At 43.0% G+C, this 19,823-nt stretch overlaps 1 protein-coding gene across 4 annotated transcripts in view; it reads left to right on the top strand.

Annotated features, from left to right (window-relative positions):
• Positions 1-19,823, top strand: part of LOC123754680 (SH3 domain-binding protein 1) — a 151,481-nt gene that overhangs the window by 54,686 nt on the left and 76,972 nt on the right. For all 4 annotated transcript variants that reach the window (XM_069326248.1, XM_069326249.1, XM_069326246.1 and 1 more), the window contains exons 5-7: positions 11,736-11,864; positions 12,568-12,783; positions 14,212-15,822. In XM_069326248.1, the coding sequence (XP_069182349.1) occupies positions 11,736-11,864; positions 12,568-12,783; positions 14,212-15,822 (1,956 nt within the window). The remainder of the gene's footprint in view (positions 1-11,735; positions 11,865-12,567; positions 12,784-14,211; positions 15,823-19,823) is intronic.

Genomic DNA, 19,823 nt, shown 5'->3' with positions numbered 1-19,823 from the left:
AGCATGCAGTAATTCTGAAAAGTGTATACTCTTTCCAACTTTGTCACCTCAATTCTCGTCATAAGATATTCAATTTGGTACCAATGTGTTCGCAATAGAATTCTCTATGCATATAAACTCCAAAAGCCCGGCTTACCACCCGCAACAAACAGAGAAAGTGAGAGCGAGTTACCCGGGAGTGCACAAGAGCAATAAAATGTGTACGCTCTTTTCACTTTGGTCACCTCAATTCTCATTCTAGGTCTTTCATTTTGGTATCAATGTGTTTGCAATAGAATTCCCAACAGGAGTATATGCATATAACGTCAAAAACCGCAGCGCGCTCCACCCGCCAACAGGATGAATGTGAACCAGAAAGAGAGCGCTACGCCACCTCAAGGCACCTCTCATTACATTAGAGAGCACAGTAATACTGAAAAGTGTGTACTCTTTTCATCTTTGTCATCTCAATTCTCATGCTAGGTCTTTCAATTTGGTATCAATGTGTTCGCAATAGAATTCTCTATGGGAATAAATGCATATATAGACCAAAAGCCCAGCGAGAAGGTGAGAGCTTGTTACTCGGGAACATGCTAGAGCAATAAAATGTGTACACTCTTCACTTCGGACATCTCGATTCTCGACCTAGGTCTTTCATTTTGGTATCATTGTGTTTGCAATAAAATTCCCTACAGGAGTATATGCAAATATAAAGTCCAAAAGCCCAGTGTACCACCCACAGCAAGCGGAGAAAAGTGACGGAGTGTTACCCCAGTGAGCGCTTATAAAAGAACAATAAAATGGGTACTGTATACTCTTTTCAACTTTGTTACCTCAATTCTGGTCCTAGATCTTTCATTTTGGTATCAATGTATTCACAATGAAATTCCCTACAGGAGTATATGCATATAATGTTGAAAACTGCGGCAAGACCTTCCCGAAGACACTGCTACTTTGCCGCACCTTTGCCCCACCGACGAGACAATGCTGCGTTGTTACCGGAAGTCCGTCTACTAAACGGACGACTCACTGCTGCGTCGTTACCGGAAGTCCGTCTACTAAACGGACAACGCACTGCTGCATCGTTACCGAGCGAAAGTGTTAAGCACTTTACTGTAAAATATTCTAGGTCCAGCTGCTGTTGCTCTGGCCTTCAGAGGTGAGATGGTGAACTCCCATTGACTCGATCCACACTGACTGACCTCTTGCCTGTCCTCAGACTGAGGAGAGGTAATACCACTCTGGCAGGCTATTAAATTACCAAGCAGGGTTTAAATTGAACAAACTAATTCTTTATGTCCTGGCCACCCCAGATGGTTGAATTGCTATTAAACTGATGGTAATTCTATAGACATCTTGGAAAAAGGCTATGTCCAATTAGAATATTGACTAGTGACCTGAATTTATACTTTGTGAATTAGTACTATGGGTGTGCGAGCCAAGTGTAATTCCAGAAATATTGGGGCTGCATGCACCTAGGGTTCACCTACCCTAGGTGCACTTTAAGTACTGCCCTTGCAGTTTGGGGGTTACCTTCCACAAACTGTTCTGGGACTTCCTCCGCAGGGTTCTTTTGCTGCTTGGTGATTGCTCACCCTTGGGGCCGGCTGGTTTTTTTTCCTACCCCTGTACAGTATGACCTTGGGAAGGAGGTAGTATCATCGCTGGCTGGGGCGCAAGGTACTATGCAGCTGTCTTATAATGTGCATAGCGGCCAGTTCTGTTCCTCCTGGAGATGTTGTGCTTTTGTGGGGTGTTTCTTTTATTTTGTTTTATTTTGCCTGGTGGGGAGCCGGTCAGCCGAGCGGACAGCATGCTGGTCTTGTGATCCTGTGGTCCCGGGTTCGATCCCCGGCGCCGGCGAGAAATAATGGGCAAAAGTTTTTTTCACCCTATGCCCCTGTTACCTAGCAGTAAAATAGATACCTGGGTGTTAGTCAGCTGTCACGGGCTCCTTCCTGGGGACGGAGGCCTGGTCGAGGACCGGGCCGCGGGGACACTAAAGCCCTGAAATCATCTCAAGATAACCTCAAGATAACCTCAAGATAACACCTCCACAACCCCCTTCAAGAGAGTTGAGATTGCCGAACTGGAACTGAACTGGGGGTCTGCCTGGTGTGGCTGTAGGACCACTTGTATGATTTTGGTGGTGCTCTGCTAGGTTCCCTTGATTGCACACGTAGCAGGGGTTCAGCTTTTGTTTGTTTGGTAGCTCTGGGATAACCTGTTAGCAGTACCATGCCTGGGCTTCCCTTAGTAGTCAGCCTAAGGGTGCTGGAAAATCGCATTGTGGCTCCGCAATGCCATGTTGCCTGTTGGATCGATGACACCTTTGACCCGGAGTCCTACGAGTGGTGTTCCTTGCTTGTACTCCAGGTCACCCAGTCCACTGCTATTGATATTTGGGTGCAGGCAGCTTCAGCACTGCATGTGAATTTTAGATTGCTGCTATGTGCTAGGTTGGTTGCCTTTACGGACGCCCTGAGACTGCCCTGCTTTGGTTAAAGGGACCCGGACTTGGGGGGGGGGGGTTAGTTGCCTCGACATTGGTTTCATCCACACCCTCTTGTCCTTCCTCTGCTGTGGTTCATCCTGCTCCTCCCCCACTCCTGGCTCCCAAACGTCTGAGGGTTTCAGAGTCGGGGCAGGGCCTTCTTGGTGGCAAGACTCGGGCATCCTCGGGAACTGCCCCTTCCGGATTGGTTACGAAGGCATTCGAGCCTGTTCCTCCTGCCAAAGCTTTTGGGTCGTGCCAGCGGACCACCACCTTCCCTGCTTTTTTGGTGCTCTCTGCCTTTTCTCCAAAGGCAGAGGGTTTGGAGGATGGCTCAACCCCGGGTCCTGATGTGGAAAATACCGGGGCTGGGGAGGAGTTGACTTGGGGGGGGGGAGACCTTGGGCCCCATTTGACCCCGCTAGGGTGTTGGTACCCTCGGCGTGGGGCTTGTTGTTAGAGGGGGAGGAGTTTTTGTACCCTGTAAGAGTATGTTGGCTCCTCCCCCGCTAAGGAACTGCCAGCCCCGCTCCGAGGGAATAACAAACCCAAAGCGGGGCCAAACGGTTCTCCTTATATATACCTCAGTCACGCAGTGCGTCCTTCTTCCCTGCTGGAGCTGTTTAAGCTGCTCTTGTGGGTTGCTGTTTTTCGTTTCTCATTTCAGTTTGTGGCCCTCCTTTCCGTGTTGGCCTCTTCCTGTTGCCTGGCGGCGGTTTCTTTTGGTTCTTTGCCAGCCTTGGTTGGAGGCGCTTTGTTCGGTGTCCGATCCTGGGGTCTTCTCGAGTTCTCGTCTCTTGTGTGGGCGCTGGTGACTTCATTGCTGGTTTCCCACCTGCGTGCTTCATCTCGGCGGCCGTGTGTAGTTCCTGGGGGTCCTTCCGGTTTTCCCATCACTGCGCAGGTCTCTGAGAGGGTTGTCTTGTCCTTCCTTTCCAGGTTGTTCCGGGACCGTCCTTGGTCCTGCATGCTTTTGCCTCATTTCGGGCGGTGCTAGCGGGACCGCTCCAGCTTGTGTTTGGTGTTGCTGTTCCTTCTGCTCCATTCTGCTAGCTGTCTGGTTTCTTTTTCACCTCTGGCTTGCTTATGTGCTTACGGTGCCGTCCTAATCGTTGGCCCCGGGGGGTTTCTCTTCTTCTCCCCGGTTGTCATGGCCCCTTCGGTTCTGGTGTGTTTTTCTGCTGGTTTAGTCTTGGTGGTCGGTTGTTCGTTTGCTGCAGTTCCGTTTCTTTTCGGGTGAAGTTTAAGTCTGCTTGTTTTCCGGAGGGGTCCTTGGGTTGCAGCTTGGTCAGTCGGGCCGTGGATGCTTCAGGTGTTGTTTGGTTGCGGCTCTTCACTGTTTTCTGTGCGTCGTTGCCTCGGGCCGTGGGGCATTTTGGTTTGCCCGGGTTCCCTTCCTTCCTGTTCTGGGGTTAGGGTCTCCCGGGTCATCAGCAAGGTCATTTGGTTTGGCCTGTGTTTTTTTGGGGGTTGGGCGCATAGCGTCCACCTCCTGGTTCCATCCCTCTTTTTCCTTATCTTTGGTGAGGTAGCTCCGGAAGACATAGAAAACCAGGGTTGAATGTTATGAAACGGCATTTTCTGAGTGAGTCCCGGAGGCTCCCTGGCATCCATCCCTCTGGTCGGCGGTGTTTTTCGTGTGTTTTGACATCCAGCCTAAGAACTGCCAGTTGGATCGCCGGCGTGGAGAGACTGGGGCTCCCCCTCCCCCCTTCCCAGGGAGAGGGGGTTGCGCAGACGGCGGCGCGGCAACGTGATGACGTCATGCTAGTTAGTTAATTTTGTTTGGGAAATTCTGTCTAATTGTTCAGCTTTCGGTAGCAATATTTTCACCAGAATAGGGATTTATTTTGGGGCGCCTACCTTTCTGGGTGCCTGTCCCGGTCGATGGCAGACATAGAATGCTCCCAACCACACGGGGGTTTCTATAGGCCATTGCTCCTCGTGCCTCTCTGAGGGGGGCCAGGTTTTGGCTCGTGGTCCCCGGTAGGCAAGAACTCCTAGCACTTTGACTGATGCCTGAAAGTTATACATAGCCATTCAGCCTGGATAGCTCCAGGGAACCTCTGGGACTCACCCAGAAAATGGTGTTTCATTACATTCAACGCTTGTTTTTTGATTGTCAGAATTGTATACGTTAAGTTGGGATGTATTTGCTTAGGTTAGGCTCAGTTGGATTAAGTTAGTTTGGGCAGGTTGTAAAATCCAGTGGTGAACTATCTTGTGTAACATAACATGTACCCCTTCTAAATTCTAATGTCTCTTTCACAAGTTAACATAACTCTATAGTTGTTTGACACCCAACCCACACATCTGAAAATGAAGAAACGACAAGTGTAAGTAAGAACACTCGTCAAGTGATTTTACTTGGCCGGAATTCACAGTTATCTCTATACAGTACTTGAAACTATGCAACGTGCATGAACAACAGTAAACGAGCCACGGGATCCAGAATACCAAACATAAGTTTATTACAGTATACATAAAAGATGGAGAAGAGCACAAAATTGCTAGCTGCCACAGGGACATATCAATAAGAACACAAGAACATAAGAATAAAGGTAACTGCAGAAGGCCTATTGGACCATACAAGGCAGCTCCTATTTATAACCACCTAATCTCACTCATATACATGTCCAACCCATGTTTGAAACAATCAAGGGACCCCACCTCCACCACTTTACTCGATAATTGGTTCTACAAATCAACAACCCTGTTACCGAACCATTATTTACCCAAATCTTTCCTAAATATAAACTTATCCAATTTATACCCATTGTTTCGTGTTCTGTCTTGTGTTGATACTTTTAATACCCTATTAATATTCCCTAACAGTCCAATCATATACCTAACTAGTTTATCTGACAGCACCACAATTACCATCAATTCTTCACTGATTGAAGAATAGTTTATATTAGTAATAATACAATTACTAATAGTTATAATACAATAGCATTAGTAATTAGACACCTGTTGTTGGTGTTCTTCAGCTATATCTTCAGCTCTGGTTAGGCCCCATTTAGATTATGTAGCTCAGTTCTGGTCACCATAGTATAGAATGGATATAAATTCACTGGAACGCGTCCAACGTAGGTTAACGAAGTTAATTCCCCAAATTAGAAACCTGTCATATGAAGACAGATTAACGAAGCTTAAATTACATTGTCTGGAAAGGCGAAGAATTATTGGTGGCATGATAGAGGTGTACAAGTGGATGAATGAACATACCAAAGGGGATATGAATAGGGTGTTAAAAGTATCAACATAAGATAGAACTCGAAACAATGGGATATGAATTGGATAAGTTTAGATTTAGGAAAGACCTGGGTAAATACTGGTTCGGTAACTATAATTATCCAATAGATTGGTCTTCTTCTAAAATGATCTTTCCTGCCTCAACTCTTCACAGATGCCATCTTTAATTGGCTCTGATACACAATTTGCCCAACATGAACCTTAGTCCCGGCTTTGTTACAGTTGACTCTTATCTTTCACAGTACATACTTAATATGTTTGAACGTGCTTAACAAATGCATTCTGACTTAGCTTTGCCCCTGTAAACTCTTTCCTTTCTGTCCCATTCATTACTAAATTGTTTCTCTTTGCCATTTGCCCTTATGCAATTATCTTTTCTTTTATTTATTTTGCCTGCCTTCCTAACTGGGGGAAGCCCCTTCGGCTCCCTGGAGCTATCCGGGCTGATATGAATGTATTAGACCCTGGCATCAGTCAAAGCGAATGGAGTTCTTAGGCCTACTGGGGACCATGAACCAGAACCTGGCCCCCTCAGAGAGGCACAACGAGCAGTAGCCTACAGAAACCCCCGTGTGGTTAGAAGCATTCTATGTTTGCCATAATAAACTTAGATGATTGTCATGCCCTTCAAGAAGACCTGGACAAAATAAGTACATGGAGCGCCACTTGGCAAATGGAATTTAATGTTAATAAATGCCATGTTATGGAATGTGGAATAGGAGAACATAGACCCCACACAACCTATATATTATGTGAGAAATCTTTAAAGAATTCTGATAAAGAAAGAGATCTAGGGGTGGTTCTAGATAGAAAACTATCACCTGAGGACCACATAAAGAATATTGTGCGAGGAGCCTATGCCATGCTTTCTAACTTCAGAATTGCTTTTAAATACATAAATGGCGATATACTAAAGAAATTGTTCACGACTTTTGTTAGGCCAAAGCTAGAATATGCAGCAGTTGTGTGGTGCCCATATCTTAAGAAGCACATCAACAAACTGGAAAAGGTGCAAAGACATGCTACTAAGTGGCTCCCAGAACTGAAAGGCAAGAGCTACGAGGAGAGGTTAAAGGCATTAAATATGCCAAAACTAGAAGACAAGAAAAAAGAGGTGATATGATCACTACATACAAAATAGTAACAGGAATTGATAAAATCGATAGGGAAGATTTCTTGAGACCTGGAACTTTAAGAACAAGAGGTCATAGATATAAACTAGCTAAACACAGATGCCGAAGAAATATAAGAAAATTCACTTTCGCAAACAGAGTGGTAGACGGTTGGAACAAGTTAGGTGAGAAGGTGGTGGAGGCAAAGACCATCAGTAGTTTCAAAGCGTTATATGACAAAGAGTGCTGGGAAGACAGGACACTACGAGCGTAGCTCTCATCCTGTAACTACACTTAGGTAATTACACTTAGGTAATTACCTTTCTGGGTCAGGCACCCAGAAAGATAGGCACCCCAAAACAAACCCCCCCCCCCTCTGATTAAAAATTGCTACTGAAAGCCTAACTGTTGGACAGAACTCTGGTTGGTGAGTCTGGTTGGAGCTCTGAGAGCAGAGATGAATTCCCTGCGGGAGGAGGTACGACGGCTGAGACTTCGGAAGGATACGAAGGAGGAGGCCAGTGTTGACGGGACCTCATTAAGAACGACTGACAGGACCAGTTTTAAGAAGACCTCGTCTTGGCAAGTTCTGAAAGACAGGGGTCTTAAGAAGACCTTGGCAAAACCGACAACTAATAGCCTACACCTGAGGACTTTTAACGCATTTGACTGTATTGGAGGACGAGTGCTGTGGTGAACCTGTTGTTCGAAGAGGAGGCAAAGCATCAAGGAGCATTGAAGCGCAGGTCCCTCAAACTGCTCGAAAGGAAAAGGGAGAATCGAAGCGAATTTTGGTTGTGGGAGATTCCCAGGTGAGGTATTTAGACAGAACGTTTTGTGCCAGAGATAGGGGGAACAGATTAAGGGTTTGCTATCCGGGAGCTGGAATTGGTGATATTGTTGGAAACATGAATGATATTATGACGGGAAATGGAAACAAACCCATTATTTGTATTAGTGCAGGGGGTAATGATGTTGGGCGAGCTAGGAGTGAGGAACTAATACAGAGATTCAGGACAGCCATTGAATTAGTTAAGAGCAAGGGAGGAATCCCAATCATATGTGGCATTCTTCCAAGAAAGGGAGTGGGAAATGAATGGATGTCGAGGGCAATTGGTGTCAATTGCCGGCTGGAAAGATATTGCAAATCAAATGCAATATCTTTCATAGACAACTGGGAACACTTCTATGGAAGAAATGAAATGTATGCTCGTGATGGGGTGCATCTATCGAGAGCTGGGGTTGTTGCTGTTGCGAACTCGTTGGAAGAAGTGGTTAGAGGTGTTTGTTTGGGTTTAAACTGTTAGTAGATAGAGGTATGGGAATTGATTTGGAGGAAGAAGGTAATAAAAGTATGTGTTTGTGGGAGAAAGGAATTGGCAAAATGATCAGGGAAAGAGAAGGGCCTCAAAATAACAATTCACTTAGGGTATATTACACTAACAGTAGAAGTCTAAGAAATAAAATTAACGAATTAAATGCTCTTGTCTGCACAGAAAAAATAGATATTATTGCACTTACCGAAACGTGGATGAATGTAGAAAATAGAGAACTATTAGCTGAATATCAAATAAATGGATTTAAACTATTTCACACAGATAGATATATTAGACGAGGAGGTGGAGTAGCCATATATGTTAGGGACAATTTGAAATGTAGTCTCAAAGAGGGAATCAAAACTGAGCCACACACAGAAACTATTTGGATAGAATTAAACGAAAAAGCTAATAATATTATAATAGGAGTTATATATAGGCCACCAAATTTAGACAGAATGGAAGCAAAGCATCTATGGGATGTAATATCTAGAGCATCTAGATCTAACAGTATTTATGTCATGGGTGACTTTAATTTTAGTGGAATAAACTGGTTGAACAAAACAGGGAATAGTGAAGCAGAAGATTTTCTAGAATTAATTGACGATTGCTTTCTTACGCAACACATTAAGGAACCAACACGGGAAAATAATATTTTGGGTTTAGTGTTAACTAACAGGGAAACACAAATTAATGACATCGAAATAGGGAGTGAGCTAGGGAACAGTGATCACAAAGAAATCAGATTTAGCATAGAATGGAATAGACCTGTAGGAGAAAATTCTGTTAAAGTGCCAGATTTTCGAAAAGCTGATTTTAATAGCCTAAGAAATTTTTTGGGTCAAATTGATTGGAAAGCCTTGGGTATGGGGTGTGGGCTGGTCTTGGAGTGAGACATGAACCCAGCGATAGGTGACTTAAATGGGGATTTCGATGTGGATTCAATATATAACTTATTTAAGAATATTCTAAACAAAGCACAGGAACGTAGTATACCATACAAACTGAATAGATCGAAAACTAATGACCCAAAGTGGATAACTAAGAATTTGAAGAACCTTATAGGTAAAAAGAGAGCTTGGTACAAAAGGATTAAAAATGGGGAGGTCACTTTAGAACAGGAATTCGTACAACTGGTTAGAAATGTTAAAAAAGAAATAAGGAAAGCAAAAAGAAACTATGAAGTTCGCATAGCAGGGCAAGCAAAGACAAATCCTAAAGGGTTTTTTCAGTTATATCATACTAAGACTAGGGAAAGGATAGGTCCATTAAAAACTGAGACAGGTCAAATAACAGATAGTGATGAAGAGATGAGTAGTATTTTTAATAAATATTTTGTATCTGTATTTACTAAAGAGGAACTTGACAATACAGTATGCCTTCAGCCGAACAAGTCTATGTGGGTGGGGACGAGGACAGGTTGACGAGTTTAGCAGTTACCAGGGAGGATGTTCTTAAACAAACAGTAAAACTCAAACCAAAGAAATCCCCAGGGCCGGATGAAGTGTTTGCCAGGGTGCTTAAAGAATGCAAAGAGGAGCTTTGTGACCCACTGTCAACCATATTTAATAAATCAATAGAGTCAGGCAGAGTGCCAGAGTTTTGGAAAGTTGCTAATCTGATACCAGTTTTTAAGAAAGGAGATAGATCACTTGCGTCTAACTATCGACCAATTAGCCTAACGTCTATTGTGGGAAAGTTACTCGAATCTATAATAGCAAATAAAATTCGTCTTCATCTTGAAAAACATAAATTAATAATTGAGTCGCAACATGGTTTTATAAATGGCCGTTCATGTTCAACAAATTTGTTATCTTTTTATTCTAGCATTGTTGAGGCAGTTGATAATGGTAAGGCTTGTGATGTTGTGTACCTTGACTTTAGCAAAGCTTTTGATACACTGCCACATGAAAGACTGATTAAAAAAATAGAAGCTCATGGTATTGGGGGTGCTATATTAAGCTGGATTAGGGCATGGCTATATCAAAGGAAACATAGAGTTAGTATAAATGGAATCAAGTCGGAGTGGGAAAATGTTGTAAGTGGAGTGCCTCAAGGCTCTGTCCTGGGACCTTTGTTGTTTATAATATATATAAATGATTTAGATTCAGGTTTGAGTAGCAACATTTGCAAATTTGCCGATGATACGAAAATCGGTAGGGAAATTAATTAAGAGGAGGACTCACTATCACTTCAAGTTGATCTAGATAGGGTTTTGAAATGGTCAAAGGATTGGCAGATGCAGTTTAATGCTGATAAATGTAAAGTTCTGAGGTTAGGTAATAATGATAGAGTTACAAGATACGAGCTAGATGGTGTTGAGATTGCGAAGTCGGATTGCGAAAGGGATCTGGGAGTTATGATTAGTAAGAATTTAAAACAAAAGGATCAATGCATAAATGTTCGTAATAAGGCAAATCGGACACTTGGATTTGATTGCAGCGTTAGTAACAAGACACCTGGTGTGGTTCTCAAGCTATATCTTGCTCTAGTTAGGCCCCATTTAGATTATGCAGTTCAGTTTTGGTCGCCATATTATAGAATGGATATAAATTCACTTGAACGTGTCCAGTGTAAGATGACTAAGTTAATTCCCCAAATTAGAAATCTTTCATATGAAGAAAGATTAACAAAGCTTAAGTTGCATTCACTGGAAAGGCGAAGAGTTAGGGGTGACATGATAGAGGTTTACAAGTGGGTGAATGGACATAACAAAGGGGATATTAATAGGGTATTAAAAGTATCAACACAAGACAGAACACGAAACAATGGGTATAAATTGGATAAGTTTAGATTTAGGAAAGACTTGGGTAAATACTGGTTCAGTAACAGGGTTGTTGATTTGTGGAACCAATTACCGTGTAACGTGCTGGAGGTGGGGTCCCTCGATTGTTTCAAGTGCGGGTTGGACAAGTATATGAGTGGGATTTGGTGGTTATAAATAGGAGCTGCCTCGTATGGGCCAATAGGCCTTCTGCAGTTGCCTATGTTCTTATGTTCTTAACTCCCCAAACTAAAAACGAGCAAACGAGCATGACTTCACAACCGTCCCGCACTGCTGTCTTCACACCTTCCCCCTCCCCGGGAGGGGGAAGCGGGAGCTCCAGACCCCCCCCCCCCCCCTGTGCCGGCTATCCACCCTCACTTCTGTGGCTGATGTGAGACCTGGTGGTCGTGCGACTCTGGCTTCTAACTTTATCCAGTGCTGTGCCTTGTGGTGTGTTCCTGTCCTGTGATGGTGTGGGAGCCAGGAGTAATTTCACCAGGACTTGGGCAGCATGCACCTAGGGTTGTCCACTGCTTTTGTCATCCGCCACTCTTATGCCTTTTGCACTCCAGCAAGCCTTCTTCTCACTCTTCTGCCATTCCTACCAAACATTCATTGTGTTCACCACACATGATATTGAGCTTCATCTCTTCACATTCTTATCTCCAAGGACCTTCCTTATTCAGTAAATATTTTCTTAAAATGCAAGTTCTAATTTATCCATGGAGTAGTATTGACTTTGTTGTCACAAGATAAAAAAAATGCATCATGGCTTCAAATTTTATTTTAGTTTATTTTTCTGCAAATTGCAGGTGGGTCTGGACCTGGATGCAGCGAAAACACGGTGGCGGAATTCGCAGGCCAATCCCGGTCCCAATGCCAAGATGGACACCTACCGTGAGGAGCTGGAGGAGGCCGAGACCAAACTCGATCAGGCACGGGTATGTGTTCCTGATGCACTACTGCTTATCAACTCACCGTTTGATTTCTGCTCGGCTTGCTGTTTTAACAGGCCAAATATGCTTGAGTAACATTAAAGGAAAATATTATCAACGTCATTAACGTGGATTCATTGTTACGTCGGTGTCATTTGCACAGATTTTCTGGGGGTGCAAGGTGGGGGGGGGATAGGGTTACTAGGTTCATTGTTTATACAAAAAAAGTATTCGGTTCTTGCACCTGGCAAAGGAAGTGTTTCGTGTTTTCAATAGTTCATAGTAAATATTGTTTTGTACAGTAATGATATTGTCACCTAGAGTTCCACAATGTATTAAGATACCTATACAGTAATGATTAATAATTGATCCATTTGAGCTATTGTTCATTGATCCACTTGAGCTATTGTTTCAGACATCTGAAATATTTTAGTCGACAGATTCTGTACACAATGCCTTAATTCCCTCTTGCCATATATGCATGAAGGGATAAGGGATGAAATCACTTAATGATTTGTCTGTGACACTTGTCAGTAAAGTATAATGTGCCATTATTTGTTTTTTTTGTTTCCAACATAATTAAGGGCTAACATGTGATTTGTGATTATAAAGATGAAACTCACAAGTAAATTACAATAACGTGATGAATCTATGAATAAATATTGAGGCTGTTTGATGGAATCTTACTTATAAAGATGACATTTTGCAGGACACGTATGCATGTGACATATTTAGTTTGATGGCACGGGAACGTGAAATAACTCAATATATGTGTGGTTACCTGGAACTTCAACGGGAGTTTATGCAAAAGACTCTATCAAAGTTAGACCGCGTGTTACCGGACATGAGGCAACAGCTGGAGGCCTCCTCCAGTAGTCCTGCCTTTGGTGTTCCCCTTCACGATCACCTTAAGATCACCCAGCAGGTACGGAAGCTTTATCATGGCTTGATAAGGAATTATTTGGTAAATACTGCAAGTGTTGGTTAAGTTTTAACATTTGAATTGCTGTTAATTCCTCAAGAAAAAGTTGTGACCTGAACACCAGTTGTTGGAGATCCGTCAACTAGCTAATAGGTCAGAGTCTCATTTGTTATTGGAATTAAGCAGACAAATTGCTCCACCAGCTAAGAACGGCCATGAACAGCAATGACCTATCTTTACTTCTGAGGCTTGATCAAGAATTCTATTGTAAACTTTGTGTTAGTTCAGTCTTAGGATTTACTTGGCCACCTTCATGTCTCTCAGAAAGTGAGGAAACATTATTTTCTAAGGAATTGTTCAGTAAATATTTCAAGTGTTTCTTCAGAATTGTTAAATTAATGTATGTACATGAATGTATGGACAGTTAGTGATTAAAAAGTTAATCGAGTTAAGTGATTAGAAAGTTAATTGTAGATTACACGTGTACAGTATATGCACCTTAGCCTTCAACATGCTGCTATCATCAATATTGTCACCTTTCCTCTACGGAAAGAATAGAAGAAAAAAGAGGGAAGTTGGGTGATGGGGTTACTGTTAATTGATGCCACAAACAAGTGTACTGATATGTAGGTGCAGGAGTGTTCAACACACAGGGTTTCTATGTTCATTGCTTCACTTATTAGTGTACTCAATATAGTGTTTGTGCTGAATAACTCGGTGTACTCATAATTAATACAAAGTTTGTATTGTATAAATACCTAAAATGTACCATGTACACCAATATTGCACATAAATCTGTTCCTGGCACAGCTCAGTGGTGAAGACTTGCAACCCACTTCTCTGATGCAATTCTGTCTAGGATTGTTATCCAGACATGGATACTGACATTAGTGATAGACAACATTGTTTTTGATAACTTTAAGGCTTTAATATATGATAACTGCATCACATGGTAAGCCATTACAAAACGATAGTAGAATTTTGTCGTGGGTCTTGGTTAACTCCACTACATCCATATAATGTGTTATAACCATATTTACATAATTGATATAAAACCAGGGAATATTAGCAAAAATTGGCAAATGGCAAAGATTGCAGTGGCCTAGGAGATGTGCTTCTTGATAGGTGGTACTTCTATTATCAGTTGCAAACAGTAAACTGGAAGCAAGAATTACATGTCTTCCATACTGTATTGCCTTCCTCTCCCATATAGCTACCTGCCAATTGTATATTCCATCTCTCTTGTTACACAGATTAGATGACATTATCAATGAATTAATGAACAATTTATTCCTGGTAAGCTAGGTATATTATCATTCATTCTTATATATTGATTTTGTCTGTATTCCATATAATAATTCTGTACTTCGTTAATCTGATATTATTAAATTAAGTAATGTTAATTAATTAATGTGTCGGCTTTCTCTTCAGGAAATAGCTGTCCCTCTGCAAGTATGTGTGCGGCGTCTTTTAGAAGTTGGCCTTTTTGAAGAGGGTCTCTTTCGTGTGGCCGGTAGCACTTCCAAGGTCCGACGCCTCAAGGGAGCTTTTGATGCTAATTTGGTGACTATTGAAACTCTAGCTCAAGCTGATGAACATGATCGTGACTATGATGTACACGTAGTTGCTGGAGCACTGAAGTGTTACTTGCGAGAGTTGCCAGAACCCTTGCTCACTCACGTCCTCCATGATCAGTGGTTGGAAGCGGTGAGACAGGCAGATCACCAGCTACGTCTCAAAGCCCTGTGGCTTGTTGTGAACCAGCTTCCGCCTACCAATTTGGCCAATCTTCGATACCTTGTCAAGTTCCTAGCCAAGTTGGCAGCCAATTCTAGTTGTAACAAGATGTCCCCCAGTAACATTGCTATTGTTATGGCTCCTAACCTGATATGGGATCAGCGCGATGCTGAAGAGCAACCGGACATGTCAACTCTGGGTCGTAATATGAGCCTCACTGGTGACTATCGATCTATTGTTGATCATCTTGTAGAATATAGTGATTACTTCTTTAAGGAGGAAATAGACTTTGGTGTTATACCACGAGTGCCTCCCTCTCCATCCAGAGTTCATGCTGAACCCAACGGCTCTTTACCTCTCTCTACTCAGCATGGCCGAACAGGACCCCAAACTCACCGTCGAAATGCCAGTGCAGATCTAACTGGCCGTGTAGATAATATGAGTTCGTCAATGATTGTTCCCTCAACTTCTGATTCTTGTGAAAGTCCCAAGCAGCCGCAGAGAACAAAAAAGAAGCAGGCGCCGAGACCTCCACAACCTAGACCAACGAGTACACATGGGTCCTTTGGCGGTCATGATAGCCAAATTTCAGGTGGGAGTTCCAACAGTGCCTCAGGCTCACCAGAACAGGGTAGGAGTAACACCCCGCCTCGGGAAACCATGTCACAGATCTTGGTGCCTGCACCTGCGGCCAGACTACACCACAGTAATAGTATAAGGAGACCAACTGCAGAACCTCCCAAACCTCCTGGAGCTCCTACTAAACCCCCAAGACCCAGCCCTCCCACTGTAGAACATCTAGAACGATCAGCAATAGCACAACAGTATTCAGAGCTGAAGCCGGAAGCTAAAGTGGTCCCCATTGGCTTTGAGCAAATACATACTTCTAAGGAAACGGATATAATTTTTGATGATAGTGAAGTTGTCCTCAGGAAAAAACACACAGAAGGAGTAGGTCCCATAGGTTTTGTAGTAGATGGTAAGACTGAAAGAGAAGATGAGGATACTTCCCGATCATTTCGCAAATCTTTAGAAAGTGTGTTACAGCTGCAGGCTGCTGGGCAGCCTGTTGCGTTACCCCGCCACAACTCCGGTTCCTCCGTCACCAGTGAAGGAGAAACAGGACCAGCAGCTGCCATTCCTCTGCCACGTCTTGCCTCTGCTGGAGAGAGTAGTTTACGTCCAGTGATACCTCCTACTCCAGTCCAGCGCACCACCATTCCTGCCATTCCTGTAGCACAAACAGCTCAACGGGTCACTAGGGATATTAACCAATCTGCTGCACCAGATCGACCAGAACAAACGGTAAGATTAACATTCTGTATTACTGCAGTATTTAGAGTATATTTGTGTATAGTGGTACCTTTGTTCACGTTCGTAATCTGTTCCCAGAGACACGTGGCCGGCCAAAAATTTGTTAACCAAAACAAATTTTCCTATAAGAAATAATGTGAATTGAATTAATCCGTTCCACACCCAAAAAATATTAATGTAAATATACATTTTATACAGAATACTAAAAATACATTTTATACAGAATACTACTCATATTATTTATACACAAAACAATCGGGAATAAATATAATCCATAAATAAAATAAGTGAACATTTAACTGCACTTTACCTTTACTGATGACTTGGTGTATAGGAGACTGAGGGAGGGAGGGAGGGAGGGAGGAGCAGTGTTGGTGTATGGGGAGGGTGAGGAGGGAGAGGGGTGGTGGTGAGACCGTCCCCTGCTAACCTTAAGCGCATTCATTTCTGCATCACTGGTTTCAGATTTTCTTTTCACACATTTCACTGCCTCGGTTATGTGGCAGCCAGTCAGAACCAGTCACTTAGTCACAAGACAGTCAAGACCAGTCACAGGCAGTCATAACCAAAGACAGTCAAGCATTCACAGTTGTGGTAGCAACCAGTTAGGCATTTAGTCATTCAGCCATTTACAGTCAATCAGGCTTTCACAGTCAGTAAACAACAAGAGTTTAATGTCATGCAGTCTGCCTCATAATCCACCAGCTGGTAGCAACAGAGCCAGTATTAATACCGTCTAGGTGTGGCTGGGAGGGTCTGGTGGCGGGATGGGGTAGCGACGATGGTGCGATGTGGGGTATGGGGGAAGTGGGGAGGGTGCAGTGTGGGGGGACAGAGGTTCACCCCACCATGCATCCAGTCCCCAGCCACTATCCATCTGCCTAGTCCCCATCCATCATCCATCCATCCAGTCCCCAGCCACCATCCATCTGCCTAGTCCCCATCCATCATCCATCCATCCAGTCCCCAGCCACCATCCATCTGCCTAGTCCCCATCCATCATCCATCCATCCAGTCCCCATACCTGGTTACCTGGTTGATGGGGTTCTGGGAGTTCTTCTACTCCCCAAGCCCGGCCCGAGGCCAGGCTCGACTTGTGAGAGTTTGGTCCACCAGGCTGTTGCTTGGAGCGGCCCGCAGGCCCACATACCCACCACAGCCCGGTTGGTCCAGCACTCCTTGGAGGAATAAATCTAGTTTCCTCTTGAAAATGTCCACGGTTGTTCCGGCAATATTTCTTATGCTTGCTGGGAGGACGTTGAACAACCGCGGACCTCTGATGTTTATACAGTGTTCTCTGATTGTGTCTATGGCACCTCTGCTCTTCACTGGTTCTATTCTACATTTTCTTCCATGTCGTTCACTCCAGTACGTTGTTATTTTTCTGTGTAGATTTGGTACTTGGCCCTCCAGTATCTTCCAGGTGTATATTATTTGATATCTCTCTCGTCTTCTTTCTAGTGAGTACATTTGGAGGGCTTTGAGACGATCCCAATAATTTAGGTGCTTTATTGCGTCTATGCGTGCCGTATATGTTCTCTGTATTCCCTCTATTTCAGCAATTCCCATCATCAGCATTCCCATCCATCATCCATCCATCCAGTCCCCATCTACCATCCATCCATCCATCCAGTCCCCATCTACCATCCATCCATCCAGTACCCATCTTCCATCCATCCATCAAGTCCCCATCCACCCCTATCCATCCATCCAGTTCCTCCATCCATCTATCCAGTTCCCCCACCATCCATCCATCCAGTCCCCCATCATCCATCCATCTACCCCCCCTATCCATCCAGTCCCCCATCATCCATCCATCCATCCATCTACCCCCCTATCCATCCAGTCCCCCATCATCCATCCATCCACCTACCCCCCTTATCCATCCAGTCCCCCATCATCCATCCATCCACCTACCCCCCCCTATCCATCCAGTCCCCCCACCATCCATCCATCCCTCCATCCATCCATCTACCCCCCCTATCCATCCATCCATCCATCCATCCATTCCCCTCACCATCCAACCCGTTCTCACACAAGACAGCACATATATGACTTAATGCTTAAAGTCAATATGTTGAATATGAATTAGTAAATATGTGATATATTCCCAGTTACTTTTTTTACCAAGGCCCAAACTCTTCCTCATGTACCAATTTACGTGTCACAGTACCCGTCCGTCAACATAGATAGCAGAATATTCGTGATTGGTTCAATTATAAGGAAAATTGTAGTTTTCAGGTCCCACATGGGTTGTGAAATTTACCTACTGTTGTCCATGCTCTTATAATATTACAGATCAGCTATATCCTATTGAAGGCTCGTAGTTTTGTTTTGAGAAATATTAGTTGTTCTTAGTAAATTATAATAAGCACTATAAATTATTACATAGAATAACAGTGCTTCACCAATCAATATTATATACCATAGTTTGGCTTTAAAAATCTTTAAAGAATGTTTTGTAGGAACGCTAACAGAAAACGATGTTACATTTGAATGTCTATGGGGTAAACTACTGCAAACAGGACGGTATTGTGTCTACTATACCAACTATAGCTAGGATGGGTATATTGTCACCTACCGCCTGTTAGGTGGGAAAGGGGTCCAATACCACCCACAGGATGGGTATGAGGGTCACATCCACCCACAGGATGAGTATGGGGATCACATCCACCCACAGGAAGGGTATGGGGTCCAATACCACCCACAGGATGAGTATGGCGTCCACTACAACCCACAGGATGGGTATGGGGCTCCAACCACCCATAGAATGGGTATGGGGCTCCAACCACAAATAAAATGGGTATAGGGTCCAATAATACCCACTGGATGTTTAAGGCGTCCATTGCCGCGCGTCGAGCTCGAAAACCGCAGCATTCATCTCAGAACCATGCCTATTTCACACAGATTCCTTAATAAACGTAAGAGTTTTATATGTCACAAGAAAGATAGAAATATAAGCTTCATTCTAAATACCTTACCATGGGCATATTTAAATTTAAAGCGAAGATACGTGTACTTTTATAATAGCCGAGCTTTAACCCCGGACAGATTGATCGACCGAGCAACTCTCTCTCAGAACAATGTTTATTTCACGTGAATTCGTTAATAAACATATATGTTTTATATATCTCAAGAAAGGCAGACATATAAGCTTCACTTTAAACACTTTACCATAGACATATTTAAAGTTCTAATGAAGATACATGTATTTTAAAAATTACGGAGCTCCCACCCCATACAGACTGAACGACAGAGCAACTCTCTCTCAGATCAATGTTTATTTCACGTAAATTCGTTAATAAACACAAATGTTTTATATGTCTTAAGCAAGATAGAAATAAGAGCTTCATTTTCAATACATTACAATAGACATATTTATAGCTCAAGTGAAGATACATATGTTTTTATAGTAGCGCTCAGTAGCTTGTCGGGCATGGAGTGCAGACGCCTACGCACTTACCGATATATTGTATAATTATCAAAGATACGCTAATAAAGCCTAAAATCTTATATGCCTCCAGAAAGACCGAGATATGAACATTATTATGATTTCACCAAATGAAATATATCATGTTCGAGAACAAAGATATATCAATTTTAAATTAAGTTTCGACTCTTGCTCGGGCGAGAGAGAGGGAGCGACTCTCGCCCCATCTATTGGAGATTCTGTCCACTAAAGACCCAAAGCTACTCAAGCCCTCCTAGCATTATTTAAGTAATGAAGTAATATGATATATTTACTATAATGTGGGTGCTGAATGCAGAACATGAGAAAACATATATTTACTCCAAACTAATATAATTTCATTATGAAATAAGTAAATAAGTAGCATCAAAGGAAGTCGACGGTCCAAGCGTCAATGTTGTGGAACGACTTATCCAAGATATATCGTTGTTTGGAAAGTGTTTGTTGGCATATCCAGTTGTCGCACTTCTCTGCACAAATTATCACAAATTTAAATTATAATGTTAACAAGTAGAATACGTAT

This window comes from Procambarus clarkii, chromosome 18 (genome assembly GCF_040958095.1).
Source record: "Procambarus clarkii isolate CNS0578487 chromosome 18, FALCON_Pclarkii_2.0, whole genome shotgun sequence".
Lineage (NCBI taxonomy): Eukaryota > Metazoa > Arthropoda > Malacostraca > Decapoda > Cambaridae > Procambarus > Procambarus clarkii.
The sequence above is the reverse complement of the archived record's forward strand: the minus strand, read 5'-3'. Positions and strand labels throughout refer to the sequence as shown.